The 16044-nt window shown below is 31.8% G+C and overlaps 2 protein-coding genes across 7 annotated transcripts in view; one reads left to right on the top strand and one right to left on the bottom strand.

Moving 5' to 3' along the window:
- Positions 1-275: 275 nt before the first annotated feature.
- LOC122510119 (diacylglycerol O-acyltransferase 2-like) lies at positions 276-9454 on the top strand. Of its 4 annotated transcripts, none has more exons than XM_043624549.1 (6): positions 276-411; positions 1486-1715; positions 2078-2352; positions 4923-5130; positions 7670-7869; positions 9169-9454. In XM_043624549.1, exons 2-6 carry the CDS (start codon positions 1489-1491, stop codon positions 9324-9326), a joined length of 1068 nt encoding a protein of 355 aa, XP_043480484.1. In that variant the 5' UTR covers positions 276-411; positions 1486-1488; the 3' UTR covers positions 9327-9454. The 4 variants fall into 4 exon arrangements, with proteins under 4 accessions (XP_043480484.1, XP_043480480.1, XP_043480481.1 ...); XM_043624545.1 differs by lacking the exon at positions 276-411 and adding an exon at positions 971-1058; XM_043624546.1 differs by lacking the exon at positions 276-411 and adding an exon at positions 1000-1058 and having other exon boundaries at positions 1430-1715.
- Positions 9382-16044, bottom strand: part of LOC122510118 (kynurenine 3-monooxygenase) — a 49345-nt gene continuing 42682 nt past the window's right edge. For all 3 annotated transcript variants that reach the window (XM_043624542.1, XM_043624544.1, XM_043624543.1), the window contains exons 5-11: positions 11618-11705; positions 11131-11302; positions 10771-11022; positions 10580-10669; positions 10355-10495; positions 9998-10159; positions 9382-9670 (exon numbers count right to left, since the gene is read on the bottom strand). In XM_043624542.1, the coding sequence (XP_043480477.1) occupies positions 9599-9670; positions 9998-10159; positions 10355-10495; positions 10580-10669; positions 10771-11022; positions 11131-11302; positions 11618-11705 (977 nt within the window). In that variant the 3' untranslated portion in view covers positions 9382-9598. The remainder of the gene's footprint in view (positions 9671-9997; positions 10160-10354; positions 10496-10579; positions 10670-10770; positions 11023-11130; positions 11303-11617; positions 11706-16044) is intronic.

The raw sequence follows: 16044 nt of genomic DNA on the forward strand, positions 1-16044 counted from the left end.
ATAATTATATAACAATAAGACAAAAATATAATAATATATTAAATAAGAGTTTGATTTTATAAAGTTAGATCAAAAATTTCGAAGTTTAACTGATGAGATAAGATAACAGAAGTGTTGACCTGATTAAATCAGTCAGTTCTCATTTGGATTTTGGTAAATCGACAAGCGTGAGAAATGTAAAAGTCAATAACAAACTTGTTTTGAAACTGATTATTATTAAAAGTAGACAAATTATTATTATAACAACAATAACAAACAATTAAACTAATTAAATAGATTAAAAAATTACAATATAAATATAGTATTAAAAGTTAAAAATAATATTAGTTTATTTACTGAACAAAATTTATTATTTAAAGTGTAAAATTTATATAAACAATATCTCCAATTGAAACTAAGAATCAAAAATACGTAGGTATCGCTTTAATTAAATTAAAAAATAGAAATGCAAATAGGCAAGAAAACTAGAAAATTGTTCTATAAAAACGTTCCAAATGGATATACATCTAGGCTAAAGTTTAGATTGTAAATTTATTCAGAAAATACTGAATACAATTAGTGGTTTACATATGATTTTAAGTGTTTGATTAATAAACAGAAAAAAATGGACGAAAAAGTTACAAAATTTGTTTTTAATTTCAACATTTAATTGCCATGTTTCAAAAACAATTATTACCTATAGGATTAATTTTAAAAAAAATATTATTAAAAATTTATTGAAAATAATATTCATAAAAATAATATTGTAAACCGTTTTCATAAAAGTAATGTTGACAATAATATTAAAAAAATAATACTAAAAATAATATGGAAAATATGTTTGTCTTCATATACATGACGTCGAAATCAATGTTCAAATACGTGAACATATTTTGTCGAGAATTTCATCTTTTTTCAAATGTATTAAAAATTATGTTTGTCCTTGTCTGAAAGCCGGTCATTTAAGATGACTCACTATCATAAAACCTAGCTTTGTATTCGTATTCTCTTCATCAGTATAGCGGGAGACTTTCTTGTGTTAAAATGTTTTATTTCTTTTTAAAAACTTTCCAAGTTTGGTAGTTTACTTTTTTCATTATAGTATAAACAATTTTTTTTGTTAACATAAATTTATTTACGGATGTTAATTTAAAACTCAATTTTAATGATTCATTTTGTTTTTCATTTTCATTTAGATTTTATATTTCATTAAAACGTTTGCTGGTTAGTAGCGCACATGGTCAATAATGATGACGCTATCATTTTTGTGTATCAAAGTTTTCGACTATTTATAGTTATTGTTAAAAATAATTGGTGACTTAGAAAACAAAATGTTTTTGTTAAAATTTTCCTGTTTGTGATAATTGGTGATAAATAACAGAAATATTTTGAGAAGTTTAAATTTAAGTTAATAATAAATAAATTTGATAATTTCTAATTTAATTTTAAGTAAATAAATGTTATTAAGTGTAAATTTAAAAACTTTTTCTTTAATTCAAAAAATAGAAAATGAAAGCTTTTGGCCTAAGTTTTGCGCCTATGAACGTTCCTCTTAGAAGAAGATTACAGACACTTGCGGCTACAGCATGGATCATCAGTTTTGCTTTTGGAAATGTAATCGGTTATATACTTGCTGCATTAATTCTATTATTTATTCCATGGCTTCGACTTCCATTATTAATGTACTTTTTCTTTATGTATTGCGATCGTTATTCATGCATCGAAGGAGGACGAAGGTAACACCATAAAAACCTAAAGGTATTTTCCCACAATGCGCGATCAGTTTGAAAAAAATAACGAAAGATAAATATTTACTATTAATTATTTTCAAAAAGTCACCAGACAGTCAAAAAAATTTATTTCATTTACATAGTTTTATAAGTTGAAATTCAAATGTTTGTCAAACATTCAAAAATAATTGCAATATTTCTCAAAAGGGCTAAGAATTTTCCACAATTTGAATCATTAAAAGTTAAAAAGAAATTAAAAATTTTTTTAAAAATAATGTACCAGGACTAATTTTTTTATTTGACTATCTATCCAATATCCGCTTAAAGAAGAATATTCAAATTTTAAAAAAGCAAAAAAATTCTTTCAGTGAAAAATATACAAGATGGATGAGAAATTCCCTGTGGTGGCATTATTTTCGCGATTATTTTCCAATAAAATTGGTAAAAACGAAAGATTTAGATCCAGAGAGAAATTATTTATTCTGCTCATTTCCTCATGGTGTTCTGTCAACGGGAGCATTTTGTGCCTTTGGAACTGACGTTTTAAAATGTCAAGAACTCTTTCCAGGATTGGACTTTAGATTGCTCACCTTGGAACCACATTTCAGTGTTCCTATACTGAGAGAATTGCCAGCTAGTTTTGGTAAAGTGAAAGTTCATTAAATATAATTTAAGTGCAAGATAATAATTCACCAAAAAAATTCCTTATTTCCAATCACCAAAAATTAATTTTAACAACGTAAATTATTTAGATAAAGGAATGAGACAATTTAACAAAAATAATAAATTAGTAAATACTGCATTGTTTTATTAGTAGAAGAAAAAAAAATAGTTTATAGAAAAGAAAAACAGTTTGGTAGCATTTATTAATATCTAAAGTTCGGTTCTTCTTAATAATTTCATATCTTCACTTGAATCGTTGATCCCTGGGACGTATAAACATCTTTCTCTTACTGTATAATGTACAACATTCCTCTATTTATAAAGTTTGTACAATGAATCAAGTAAGCACACGTGGGACTAGACAAACAGGAAACTGTCTTGTATTTCTTATGCTACGTGACGTAAAACTCGAATAAATTCTAATACACTTTTAATATTCCCAAAAAAATGTTGTCTAAAAGTTGACAGTGACACTGTAGCAACAATTATGAATTTGCAAAACCACCTTTAAAAGATTTTTATACTAAAAGTTTTCCATGAGGAAGCAGTAATGATTAAACCCACAATAAAAATAGGTTACCAGGTTTCAAAAGTCAGAGTAAAGTTATATTATTCGTTTCAATTTTTGGGTGCGAAATCGTTATAAAAAATAAAAATCCTACGCTATGTCCACTCCAAAATACACAAAAAATGTGCATAAGGACACAGATACATAACATTATTAAAAATAATAAGTTATGTGTAGGTGAGAACTTATTATGGAGGTGGACATGGTCTCCCATTGCCCTAGAGTCCTAGGGGTAAGTACGCTTTTAACGCTATAGTCCTCGGGAATGATGTTAACCTCCACGAGACGAATAACTGAATTTGGTCAATTTACTGAAAGAAAAATTATTTTGTTAATGACGTTCTTCCACTATAACATCATATGTATATGATATATTTAAAATTTTCCTTCCACTATTAACATCTGTTTCCCATGTAGTTTTACAATTTTTACAATAAACAAGTCTATGTGGACTTTTCGATGAATTTCAAGCAACAAAATGAAACTGCAAAATGCAGTTGTGTGAAATTCATTAACTGTCACAACATTTCTTCTTTTTTCATTTTTAATCGAATTATTTATTTACTTTTGTATAATTGTTGATATCTTCTAAATGCATCTAGTGAGAAGTTAATGTTTAATAGTTAATGTTTGGGATTTGTTTTTTAATAATTTTTCATTTCTCAATGATTGCCTATTATTTATTTACTGAAAAATAAGTTCTCAGGGATAGTGAGCTCACTATGGAACATACGTATTAGGCTGGTTCTTTACACTAATGAGATATATTGTATTGTATTCTTGGAGATTTCCGTGTCACTCAAGAGTGTTGTCTTGAGAACGAATTTCGAAATTAGATATACGGTTACAAAATTAGAATTTCTAAATCTTTTAATTTAACATGGATTTATTTCCAAATTACTTCTTCTTGCAATATTTTCAATAAGTTGTTTTTATTAATCGACGTACTTTTCTAGTTAATGTGTAGGGTGTACTAGTCGATGTGTTTTGGTGTACAATATCTAACTATGGAAGTATTAGTTATTCATCTGTTTGCTGAAGATAGTTCGTCTCCTACGAGGACAATAATTTTGGAGATTAGGAGCGCTTTACAATATACAACAATTGCAGGCACGTATTCGATACTATATTTAAGTTTTGTCAAGCTCGTCAAAATAATAAATGATCTTATCGATTTAATGGGAAACTTATTCCCTAATTAGCTCTTAAATTCCTTTAACTGGAATTCATGTTTCCGGAAACTATAACATCCGTAAAATATTGTGAAGGCGTCCTGGGATACCTTGAGGACATCCTACGAATATCGTAATTTCCTCATTGATTGTCAAAAGATCTCTTGCAGCATCAGGATATTCTATAAACGTCCCAGGGGTAAGCATTGGTCCATAGAAATTAGGATATTCCAATGACGCCTTAGAAATCTTATCGACATTTTAGAGATATCTTTTCTGATGTGAAAATTTAAATGAATAACATTTTTTGATTCGTCAAGCAAAATCTGATGCTTCCATGAGACTATTGCAGTCCCAAGATATGGAGCCTCATTGGGAACCAGTCTTCTTGCATTCTAGGCATTGTCTATCTTCCAAAAGCAAGAAATTCGTTGCTTTCGGAAACGTTTTTCTTTTTCCCCATTATCAGTGATTGAAAGCTCATATGCTGAGCAAATGACGGTTTTGCATCACTAAGTGAATTGCAGTCCTCAACTCTGGCGATGACCTTTAAGTCATAAGAGACTTTAAGGTCCCGTCCCACTTGGGTTATCACAACACGAGTAGGTATATCTGTATTTGAAGATCCTGATGGATTGGATTACGCACCTTACGCACCTTACTTTTTGAGTTATGATTAGTTTTACCAGTAAAATGAAATCTCTCGAGATTATTAAAAAGAACGTAATTTTCAAAGTTATTTTAATTAAAAATGGTAACAGTTTTTTGAAAATATTCTAAATACTAGAAAATTAAGTACATTTGTTTTAGGTTGTTGCAGTGCAAGTGCAGCGAGTTTAGAATATTTACTATCTAATAAGCCAGACCAACGTCCGGGGTATAATTTCACACCAAAAAAAAGCAATGCTCCAGTACTTGTCGTTGGAGGTGCTTCTGAAGCTTTGCAGTGTAAACCAGGGACTTACCGTCTTGTTCTTAAACGAAGAAAAGGATTTATCAGATTAGCACTTAAACATGGGTTAGATATCTTTTTCTATTAATAATTATTAGCATTTAAATAGTTTACTTATAAAAATCTTATAAATTTTCTTCTCTATTCACTATTAATAATTAATAATAATAATCTAATGATTATTATTAAATAGAGACATTTTTTTAAATTTCGCATTTACTGTGAGTTTTAGTTACTTTTGCCACCTCGCTTTGAAGCATTTATTACCTCTCGGATAGCGGAGATACCTTATTTTCAGTTTTATCTCAATTTAAATGTGTATGTATTTTAAAATTTACAGAGGAATTATAACGAGAAATGAGAAGTTCAAATGAAATAGAGATTGAAACAAATGCAAATATTTCCGCTTGATTTCTCTATGGCTGCATTGAATCTCCGCAAAGTTCAGTGACCCCTACCGGGATTATTTCGTTCATTAACCCTTTGAGTTAAGGTTTATTGAATGTTACAACTTTTTCATTTTACTTTATTTTTTAATTCCGTTTTCATAAAAACATTAATCGAACCATAAAATTTGAATAACGAAAAATATTAAAATATGAAAGTCTCAAATCTTTTTAAAAAGATAAAGGTGATGTCAGGTAATCTTTAAGACGTCTTCAGAAGATCTTATGTCCTAAAAATGTATTTGGATATACGACATCTTGTTACAGTATTAAAAATAATAAACAATAACGAACAAATACACTATAATTAATTAGCCAAATTAATTAAATTAACAATTTCAATTTACACTACAATTTATACGAACTAATAAAACACACACATACACACTTGACTAGATGATTACAATGATTACAACCTGTAAGGAAAACTAGAAAGGAACGCGAAGATTCGGAATTTTTCGCAACCTCGTATGCGCAATTCATTTTCATAGAGATCTATCTAAAGAAAATGAATCTTTTCATGTATCAAAATGCTACGTTCCAAACAGAGATGTTAACTATTTCAAATAAATCTATTTCAAATGCAAAATAGAAAATGCAAAATGCCTATTTTCATTTTACATTTTAAATGCATTTACCGAAAACCATTTTGCATTTTGATTTGAAATGGTTTTTTTCATTATTTTGTATTTGAAAATGCAAAATACAAGAAAATTTTTTTTATATTGTAGCAATTTTTTCTTTTAAAGAGATTCTTCGGCTAATTCATTTTCTTTTAAATTTTACCAAACTTTATGGGAAAATATTCATTTTTACGTACTAAAAACGGAAATTTTCAGGTTCAAAGTTTTAATATTTACATAGGATTTCACATCAAGCATTCGAAAATGAGATATTTTATTTAATTGCTGAAAAAGTTTTCTTACAATTTTTTCAAAAAATTAGTTTATTGTATAAAGTCAAATTAATAGAATAATAATTATAAAACAGTTTCATAAGGGATACAATCTTATTTTATGGAAAAGTCAAAAAGTTACGTAAAAATAAAGTTCATTTAAAAAAAAGCATTTTATTTTGTAAAACCATTTTGAAAATGCGTATTTTATATTTTGCATTTGAAATAACTTTTTGAAAACTATTTTATATTTTATATTTGAAATACTTCTTGTGATACCATTTAGTATTTAGCATTTTAAATAGGTTTTAAGACCCATTTTTAACATTTCTGATTCCAAATGATAGTAACTAAACAAGTGTAACGATTGCTAAATTTAAAACGAGTAAGTTATACTCCGGCTTTGTGTTAAATCCGTTTTATTAGAGTCCTAAGTATTACACTGAAAAAATTTCGAGTGCCGTACAATCCCAATCATCGGAAAGTAAAGGAACTCTTTGGATGTGTTTGGATGTGCTACGATCTCAATTCGGGAAATCTACGTTCCCATGTCGGTGGCGCTGAACAACCCAAGATTTGAGACTCCAAACTTTGGGACTGTATTAGCCGCATCTTACGCGCTCAGCACGCCCGAGTTAGAATTGTATCTCCTCCAAATTAAATTCGTATCGCATTCGTGAATTTTCGGTCTACTTGGAACGGCTCGTCACCCAAGACTTTTTCCGTGTAGGAGGTCTTATTTTTTTACTTTCTTACAACTACAATTCTAATATAGCTGACATATGCTATCCAGGGTATAGGTGAACATTTTTTCACTCTACAAATTTGCCTCACCTGGGCACTAAGTCAGCAGCACCGTAAATTTTCGCTAAGCTTAATATTAACAGACTGAAAAGGGAATCTTCAATTGGAAGCAGAACTTTCATGTGATCTTTGTTGAAAATACATGAGGCCTATCCTCACTAACGTGAGTTAGTGTAATAAAATCTAAATAGAAGAGGTAGTGATACCGCTCCAATTTGGATTTTATCGGGTCCAGTACGACTGCAACTAATAGCTTCTCCATTTCCTGAAACACTTTTCTTCTGCATTCTGGGCATTATTTATCACATGGCGTTACTTTCCATGTAAAATTCCACACTTACAAAGGTGTTATTTCTCTTTTCCTCACATCAGAGATTTACTTTCCGCATACTAAGCAAGAATCAATTTATTGTTTCACTTTTACATTGTAAATCTGATTCCAATATATTTTATTTTCTAGAACACCCTTGGTTCCTGTTATCTCATTTGGAGAAACCGATCTTTACGATCAGATAAATAATCCAGAAGGATCGCTTGTGAGAAAACTTCAAAACAAATGGCAGAAAATGACTGGAGTTGCGCCAGTTTTGGCATTAGGACGAGGAATATTTCAATATACTTTCGGAATTGTCCCTCATCGAAAACCGATTACAGTTGTTGGTATGTATACATAATATTCGTTGTTTTTTTAGTTTTCTTAAACTTAAATTTAATTCTTTTTACTTGTATGTTAGTTTTCAAATCTAAAAATATTTTAATCTTTGACGAATGTCAATTATTTGATAATCAAAGAAAATTATAATACAATTAAGCTATCAAACACAAAAGATAACCTACTAATGTAATTAGTTATCTGCGTCGGTATGATAATATAAGACATACTCAATAAAATCTCAATTGAGCGAAAAAACAAAACTTGATATTTCAATGCTGATTTAATTTGTAAAACTGCGGGCAGATGAAGTGCAGTCATGTACATTCTGGGTAGACCTTGTTTTTGTGGTGGGGTTTATCACTAAAGGACATCCAAACATCAAGCGCAGAAACATTTTTTGCAAGGATGTGACTCTAGAATTAAAAAAGGAGGTTTTTGCTGCGGAACTTTCTAAAGCAGTTGGGAACATGGTACATGTAGAGTACCAGTATAGATACAGTCGGTAAATCGAAGAGTTACTTTCGAGATCCCCGACTACGATTGTTTCACCCAGGAAGAATTCCCAGGGGAACGTACTACAGATGTCCTCCCTACGAGAATAGCGCACTTGGGATACCCTAGCAGACTGCATCTAGGGCCGTCCGGCAAGCCACCCTCAGTGGGACGAACGTGTTTTCATCTCTCTGGACTAACATACCTGTAGTGCCTGAGTTTTAACTCATAACGCCTGCCTTGGTATCATCTAGTACGAAGGGGGATGGTCTGATCGCATCGGTCCTTGAATAATTAATCAAGCAATAGTCCATCACTTGTCATAATAGCTGGCTAAAGAGGAAAGGGTTTTTGGACCAAATCTTTATGTCGTACCCAATTAGAAAGAGAGTGATGGTCAATGGGTGTCATTGGTGCATTGATTACGGTCACATAGGAAGAGATTGTAAGGCGGCGCGGCGGACAGATCGACTGTGTGCTTCAGGTGCGGAGAAGTAATACAAAACTAACGTTTAGTTTCAAAATAAAAGATATAAACGTAAACAATACAATAAATCTGATTTTCGACAGGGTGACATTTGTCGAAATATTGGCGCATAGATTGATGGAAGGTCAGGGACAAATGCGTTGAGTAGCTAATCCCAAACCCAGAATTTTTAAATATTATTCGATCAAATAATTTACGCATTAACGTCACATAATTATTTTCTCGTCGCAGATCAATTCACTATAAATTTTTCTACATTATTATAATATTACTTAAAAGTTTTTTAAACAATTTTACTTTAACATTTAATGTATTTTGTTTTTAGTTGGTGCTCCTCTGGATCTTCCTAAGTTAGAAAATCCAAGCACAGAAGATATTGACGAATATCACGAAAGGTTTACCGAACATCTGATTAATTTATTTGAAAGTGAAAAATCGAAGTATTTAAGTAATTATGAGAGTGTTTCGATAACTTTTGAATAAATGTGAAGTGTGGTAAATGGAAATGATAAAAAATGTTTAAGTTGCATAGAGGTAATTGTTTTCTATAAATTTTTATTTGTTAAATAATTTGTATTACAATCAAATATACATTATTGTATAAAAATCTACACATTAGGTGAGGTCCTCTTTTTTCTAGAATCTAACTTTTATTTTAAACGTAGAGCAAAGTAGGTTAACGTTACTATTGATATAAATATTTTCAGTTGGGGATTCTTTGTTAATATATTACTTGTAGTTATTTATTGATAAAATTAATGAATCATTAGACCAAGGAAGATGACTAGCAGCATCATACCAGCTGACCAAATAGTTCTTTGGATTATCTAAAGACAGTTATAATTGTTATTTTGTTTAAATAGAAGGAGTTTACACCGTAAGCCTTAAATATAAGCCTCCGCGCGCATAAACGGATATGCCTCCATGAGGATATACTTGCGTCTGCGCAAAGTGTTTGCCTGCAGCTGTGTTGTGAAAGAGTTTGCCTTGACCACGTGTTCGCGCAGGCGCAAATATATGCTCCTGGAGGCATATCCGTTTATGCTCGCGGAGGCTTATATTTAAGGCTTACGGTGTAAACTCCTTCATATTAAAATATAAAATTCGGATTAGATTACTAAAATTATAAGGACTTTCGGGTTAAATTTGTTTACCTTATCTTGCCATGCTTTGTTTTTCATGCACATCCTAAATCCCATCCTAGAAAAATGAACCGTATCGTATAGTGGCATCCATTTGTTAGGAAAGTATCTGTATAACATTGTGTCTAAACTTTTTCTCAACATAAAAGACTTTCTAGCAACTAAGTCTCTCATCTGCAAAGTAAATCATTCTTTAAATTGTGAGTCATTTTAAACGAAAGTATAAGTCCTAAAACATCTATATTTCAAGCCTAATGGATTAAATGTAGATCGTAAATTTAAAAAAAATATTTTACGGAAGGGTATAACAATTGCGGTTTAACATCAAGCATCAGCAACTTAATTGCAATGAAGAGTGTGATTTATTACCTCCAAATAATTATACATCGCCAAATCACAAATGGCGTGAGCATCGTCGCATCGAACTTCAGTAAACATTGGTAAAACTTTGGAGAGATCCGAATCGTAGCGTTGCATTAGTTCGTCAAGTAGAAGTACATCCTCAAAGCCCTAATTTAATAAAAGTATCTATTGAATTATAAATCCAGTATATAGACAAATACTATACTTAAAATTACTAAAAATATAACTTACAGCGTTCATCCCCTGGGCATAAAATGGAACCATGGCATGGGCAGCGTCTCCAATGATAAGAGCAGTGTTTCCAACATGGTATGGTTTACACTGTAACGTGTGCTTTTACTGAAGAAAGTCTTTTTATTTTTTAAACATAACATATTTTATTGTAATATTTTAAAATGAGTATAAAGTTACACATATATCACCTTAATTGATATCAGAGTTTTTGGTTCGGTCTCGAAGAAGTCATCAACTAATTTATTTTCTCCAATCAAGGGTAAAACATCAGGAAATTGTTCTCGATAGAATTGCAAAAGTCTTTCGGGTGTATTAAGGCTGTCCAAAGTTTTGAACGGTGCAAACAAATTACCGGTGAAAGATTTATCACTATTGGGTAAGGCGATCATCATAAATTCTCCTCTTGGCCAAACGTGTAGGTGATTATTACTCATCACAAACTAAGTAGACAAGTTTTAATGGTCAACTTTCGATCACCAAGATCTAATCTAATAAGTTGTGAAATATTTTAAATCTGGATGAATGCGTTATTATTCATTTTTGCTTACTTTATCTCCACTTGCAGGTGGGACAAAAAGTTCCACATAACCGTGATCAATATACGTTTGTCCACAATCATAACGAGGACGTTTTGACATTATCTTTCTTACTGTTGAGAATGCACCGTCTGCTCCAATTATAAGATCAGCATGAGTTTCTAATATTTCTTGCGTGTGGGTACTAAAAGTTTATAATTAATTTTACTTTCTTGGTCTGTTGTGAAATATTTTCAAGCTAACAGGCGCGGATCCAGGGGGGCACAGGGGCATGCCCCCCCCGAGAATTCAAACTTCCTGGAATTTTTTAAATAAAAATTCCATTCATATAAGGTCATCCAGCTTACGTCTAGCAGATGGGCCCCCCAAGAACCTTGTCTGGATCCGCCCCTGCAAGCTAAACTTTTTTAAAATTGAACTGCCGGATTAAAGAAAGGCACAATAATCAATGTAATTCAAATGGATTATACATTCTTTGATCCGTGGCTTAATTGCTTACTTTAAAAACTTCATTTTTCCACTTTCCAAATCAGCTTCTATAAGTTTTTCACTGAAGTTCAGTTGGACGTTGGGGTATTTTTCAGCAGCTGAAATTCATATTATGTCATTTACTCTATTTCTGAAGATCTTTTCACATACAGTGTATGGATATCTAATGCTAACATTTAGTAAATTCTTGGTATACTTTATTCAGTAAAAAAGATAGCCAGTGGAGAAGGCAGGAAACGGGAAATCTTAAATAGCAGGGCCACAAGAATCATTTCGTAACCTTCTATAGAGAACCCAGGTGATAGCATATGCGATTTAGATTGCCTTACTCAAATAGAAGACGTCTAGGAAATTTTAGAAAAAGTATTTCAGAAACTCTAAATCAGGATGATGATGAGGATCATTGTTGCCGACGAGAACAAGGGAAATTGAAATTTAAGTAAGAAGAAGAAAGGAGGAAGAGCGGCGGAGCAAGAAGAAGCGATCAAGTGCTTAAGGCAGTGATGATTGAGACCTAACGGCAAGAGGTCATTGACTGGAAGGACTGACCCGAACAGAAAAGGCTGAATTGATGATTTGAATTTGAAGGTTGACAAAAATTGTATTTGGCCCCCTGACCGCGGATATGTGTGCATTTTGCGAAGATCACCTGACTATGAAGAGGTGCATTGAAACCGCCTGAGTAAATAGGAGCCAATTTGTTTAATTAAACTATTAAATTATGTTACGAGTTTATTTTTAGTTGTGCCATGAACTGACATCATATCATCATGAAACTGCTTGAGAAGGTAACGTGAAACTTGCAGCATTTACAGATTTCAAGGAGGATCACTAACTGCTACGATCGAGTTTCGTAACTTTTTAATATCTTACAGAAAATAAATAAACTATTCAATATCAACGTAGTTAGTTATAATAACACAAACATTTATTGTAATAAACCATGAACAAAATACAATTGGATTATAACTCACCCTTGTTTTAAATTAAAAACAAAGATGATTTTAAGAAGTTCTTTAACAAAAGATGGCCATCTTTTGGATTTCGAATTTCTGCCCGTATAATGTATACTATTTTTCTTTATACACGGTCGAAAGTACGCTAGCTAATTTATTTTTTAAGAAAATTGCAATCGTGTTTCATTTGAAAGCCGGCCATATTTATCTTTATCACAATTTATTAATCTTTAATGATGATACCGTAACATCATTGCGACGTAATTATACTTATATTTATGAAATAATATTTTATGGTATTTAATATTTATACAATTATTATTTATTTAATATTTATGATCATCAACGATTGTCACCCTCTTATGAAGACACTCAACTGTCTAATACAGGGACTAATCTCATGCGTCTAAATTAATCAATAGAAAAAAACTGATCCACAAACAATAAAAGTGGGTGATATGACGCAGTATCCCCTTGCAAAAGGAACCAATAAAAGCTGACACCCTTACGGAATTCATCAGTCAAGAAGTCATCACAGAATCAACTTCGTGTCTTCTTCGCGTTAGTCCAGAAGACACCCCCGAATCAACTAATTAGTTGTGTACTGTCATCAAGTTTCTTCTTTGACTACAGTCTAGAAAACCTCTTCAAGTACCAAGTGCCTTCTTCGAGTCTCGTCTTCATCAAATTCATTCAAGGCGATAATTTCTAATGCGAGGCACATTTCTGTTTTTCTAAGGACTGCATTACCTCGACATCAACGTCAAATAAATAATTCGGTCACTCCTAGGCTAAGATGTGTTTAATCTAATTTACATGGACACCTGGACTCCGGATCTTTCACTTTGGCTGCCACAAAAATAATTTGAGCGAAATCTACTACACTCCGTTTCCATATTCTCGATTGATTCCACAAAATTATAATTTTGTTTCAGTGTGCCTGAAGTCGTATGGATCTACTCTTTCTCTCTCATTGTAATTGTAAAGGATTCAAATAAAAACTTTAATTAATGAATTTAATTATTACTAATTTAAATTATTTAATTTAATGAATTCGTTTTTATTTACCTTACAACTAACTGCTCGGACGTAAAAGATTGATAATTAAAAACTTTAATAATTTAAATTCAATTTAACAGTTCCTCTTTCTTAAACCTGTCTCTTAAAATCAGAGCCTGTAAATAAATCAGGTATGAATCACCGATGCTGGACAATATATAGTATAATACATTATAAGGACAGAAAGTTCGAAATTCCTGCACTCGCGTAGGTTAGGGCCTACAGCTGTGTTGTGAAAGAGTTTGCCTTGACCACGTGTTCGCGCAGGCGCAAATATATGCTCCTGGAGGTATATCCGTTTATGCGCGCGGAGGCTTATATTTAAGGCTTACGGTGTAAACTCCTTCTTAGTTTCGGGTCGACACGAAACTAAACTCAGTTTGATAATTTAGTTTCGTGTCGACTTGAAACTAAAGTCACTTTGTTAATTTAGTTTCATGTTAACTCAAACACTAAAACGAAACTAAACTTTCGAGACGGTCCCTGCTATTTTTCTTTATATACGGTCGAAAGTACGCTCGCTAATTAATTTTTAAGAAAATTGCAATCGTGTTTCGTTTGACAGCCGGCCATCTTTATTTACTTTTGCTCCTCGCTTCAACGCTTCTAGCGGACACTCGTGAAGCTTTGGTTTTTTTTCTCCCCAGTAGCACGTAATATTGGGAACATATCAGTAACATTGAGGCAACATTGGTAATGTTTAGGCAGTGTTCTCACTGTTGCTGTAATATTACGTGCTACTGGGGCTCTCTCTCTCTTGCAAACAACATTCGCCTGTCTTGACATTAGATGCACGAGCGAAGCGAGTGCTTCTGGTGGGGTCAGGCACGAAAAAAATGTGAAAGATAATAGTATATTCTATACTAATAGTATATTAGTAATTTTACTAATTGTTTAAAATTAATTTGGACAGAGAAACAAATTTATAATTTATCGTTTAATAACATTATATTGATACTCTTCTATTAAACTGTAATATTCACTACAATAACTAATTTTCTAACTCAGTGGAGAAACAAAAATATCTTATTATATTACTTCATTTTCATTATTACACTACAAGATTCACTAAAATGGTGTTTACATTTATACCGAACTTAAACTGTTGAAGCGCCAACCTTCATATTGTATTTGTTTTTATATATGTTACAAATTTAACTATTAGAATTAGGAGTACGTTATGTACGAAAGGGCATGTCCCGTTATTTTTCAAATAAATAAATATTAAGCAACAAGGGTATAAAGGCAGCCATTATGATATTTTTTATTCCTAATTCACAAAAGTGGCGATTTCAGATAGCAGACGTCAGGGAATAAAAGTCAGTCACTTGTTCGACTTATATGAAAATGGCGGCCGTTTTCTCCCTTGGGCAAAAATAACGCATGGGATCAGCGGTTATGTTTGCACATGGGAGAAAATGGACGCCATTTTCATATGGTCGAACAAATGAGTGACTTTACTCCCTGTCGTCAGCTATCTAAAAGCGCTATTTTTGTGCATGTGGGATAAAAATTAATATTATATTTTCAATAGAATTTTTCTGTTGGTAACAAATTAATTTTATGTTTTTGAAATTCTACACGTTCTAATGAACAAAATTTTATTATAACATTGTGACACGTATTAAAAAAGAAATTACAAAAGTTTTAATAATTTTATTTTAATTTTTAATGTTTATTAAAATAATTATATGAGCAAAAGATTTCGTTCATTTCAATATTCAGAGATTGTATATAATAAATTTATAAAGTATAAAAAGTTTTCTTGATTATTTTTTTTCTCATTTTATATTGCAATAACAATTACTCGATTGTCATGGAACTCGAAATTTTCTTATTTACCGACAGTGGTGTTTTTACCGACAAAGAATTCTTTTACTCCCGCTATAATAGAGGGCGTGTGTGATAAAATCAACCATAGAGATATTATAAATAGAGTGGGGAAGGTATAGGCGGCAGCGTGTGGGGGAAGTGTCCTGCCATAAACAGAATGGGTTGGAGGGAGAAAGAAGATTTAACACCAGTATCTGTCCTTCAATGAGCTCCAGCGCAAGAGAGACACCTACTGGTGCTAAATCTTCTTTCTCTTTCTATCAAGCGGACGCATACATGCAAACCATCCCCACTCTATTTATATTATCTCTATGAAATCAACCAAAGCACAAATGTTTGACTTTCTGCTGCGAAATTGAAGAGGGAAGTACGTACTTTCGACCGAGAATGAAGAAAAAAAATATATATCTATCTTTTTCTGTCTCACGCGAAGCGCCACGGAAAAGCGGAGCGACTGGGTAAGTGTGGAATCAGCATCATAGTAAAATCACCTGGAGCGGGACTCTGAGTTAGCGCGCACTATAATAGCGCTCACTATAATAGTGCCATAGCGCCACTATAATAGTGCTCACTATAATAGCGCTACTAT

Source organism: Leptopilina heterotoma, unplaced genomic scaffold (assembly GCF_015476425.1).
Source record: "Leptopilina heterotoma isolate Lh14 unplaced genomic scaffold, ASM1547642v1 Lhet_666, whole genome shotgun sequence".
Classification (NCBI taxonomy): domain Eukaryota; kingdom Metazoa; phylum Arthropoda; class Insecta; order Hymenoptera; family Figitidae; genus Leptopilina; species Leptopilina heterotoma.

Bases quoted from the DNA above. Each gene is read 5' to 3' on its own strand.
- LOC122510119 (XM_043624549.1), top strand. From the start codon at position 1,489: ATGAAAGCTTTTGGCCTAAGTTTTGCGCCTATGAACGTTCCTCTTAGA. The intron at 5,131-7,669 runs GTTAGATATCTT...TTTATTTTCTAG, and splicing joins AGATTAGCACTTAAACATGG to AACACCCTTGGTTCCTGTTA. The intron at 7,870-9,168 runs GTATGTATACAT...TTTTGTTTTTAG, and splicing joins AAAACCGATTACAGTTGTTG to TTGGTGCTCCTCTGGATCTT.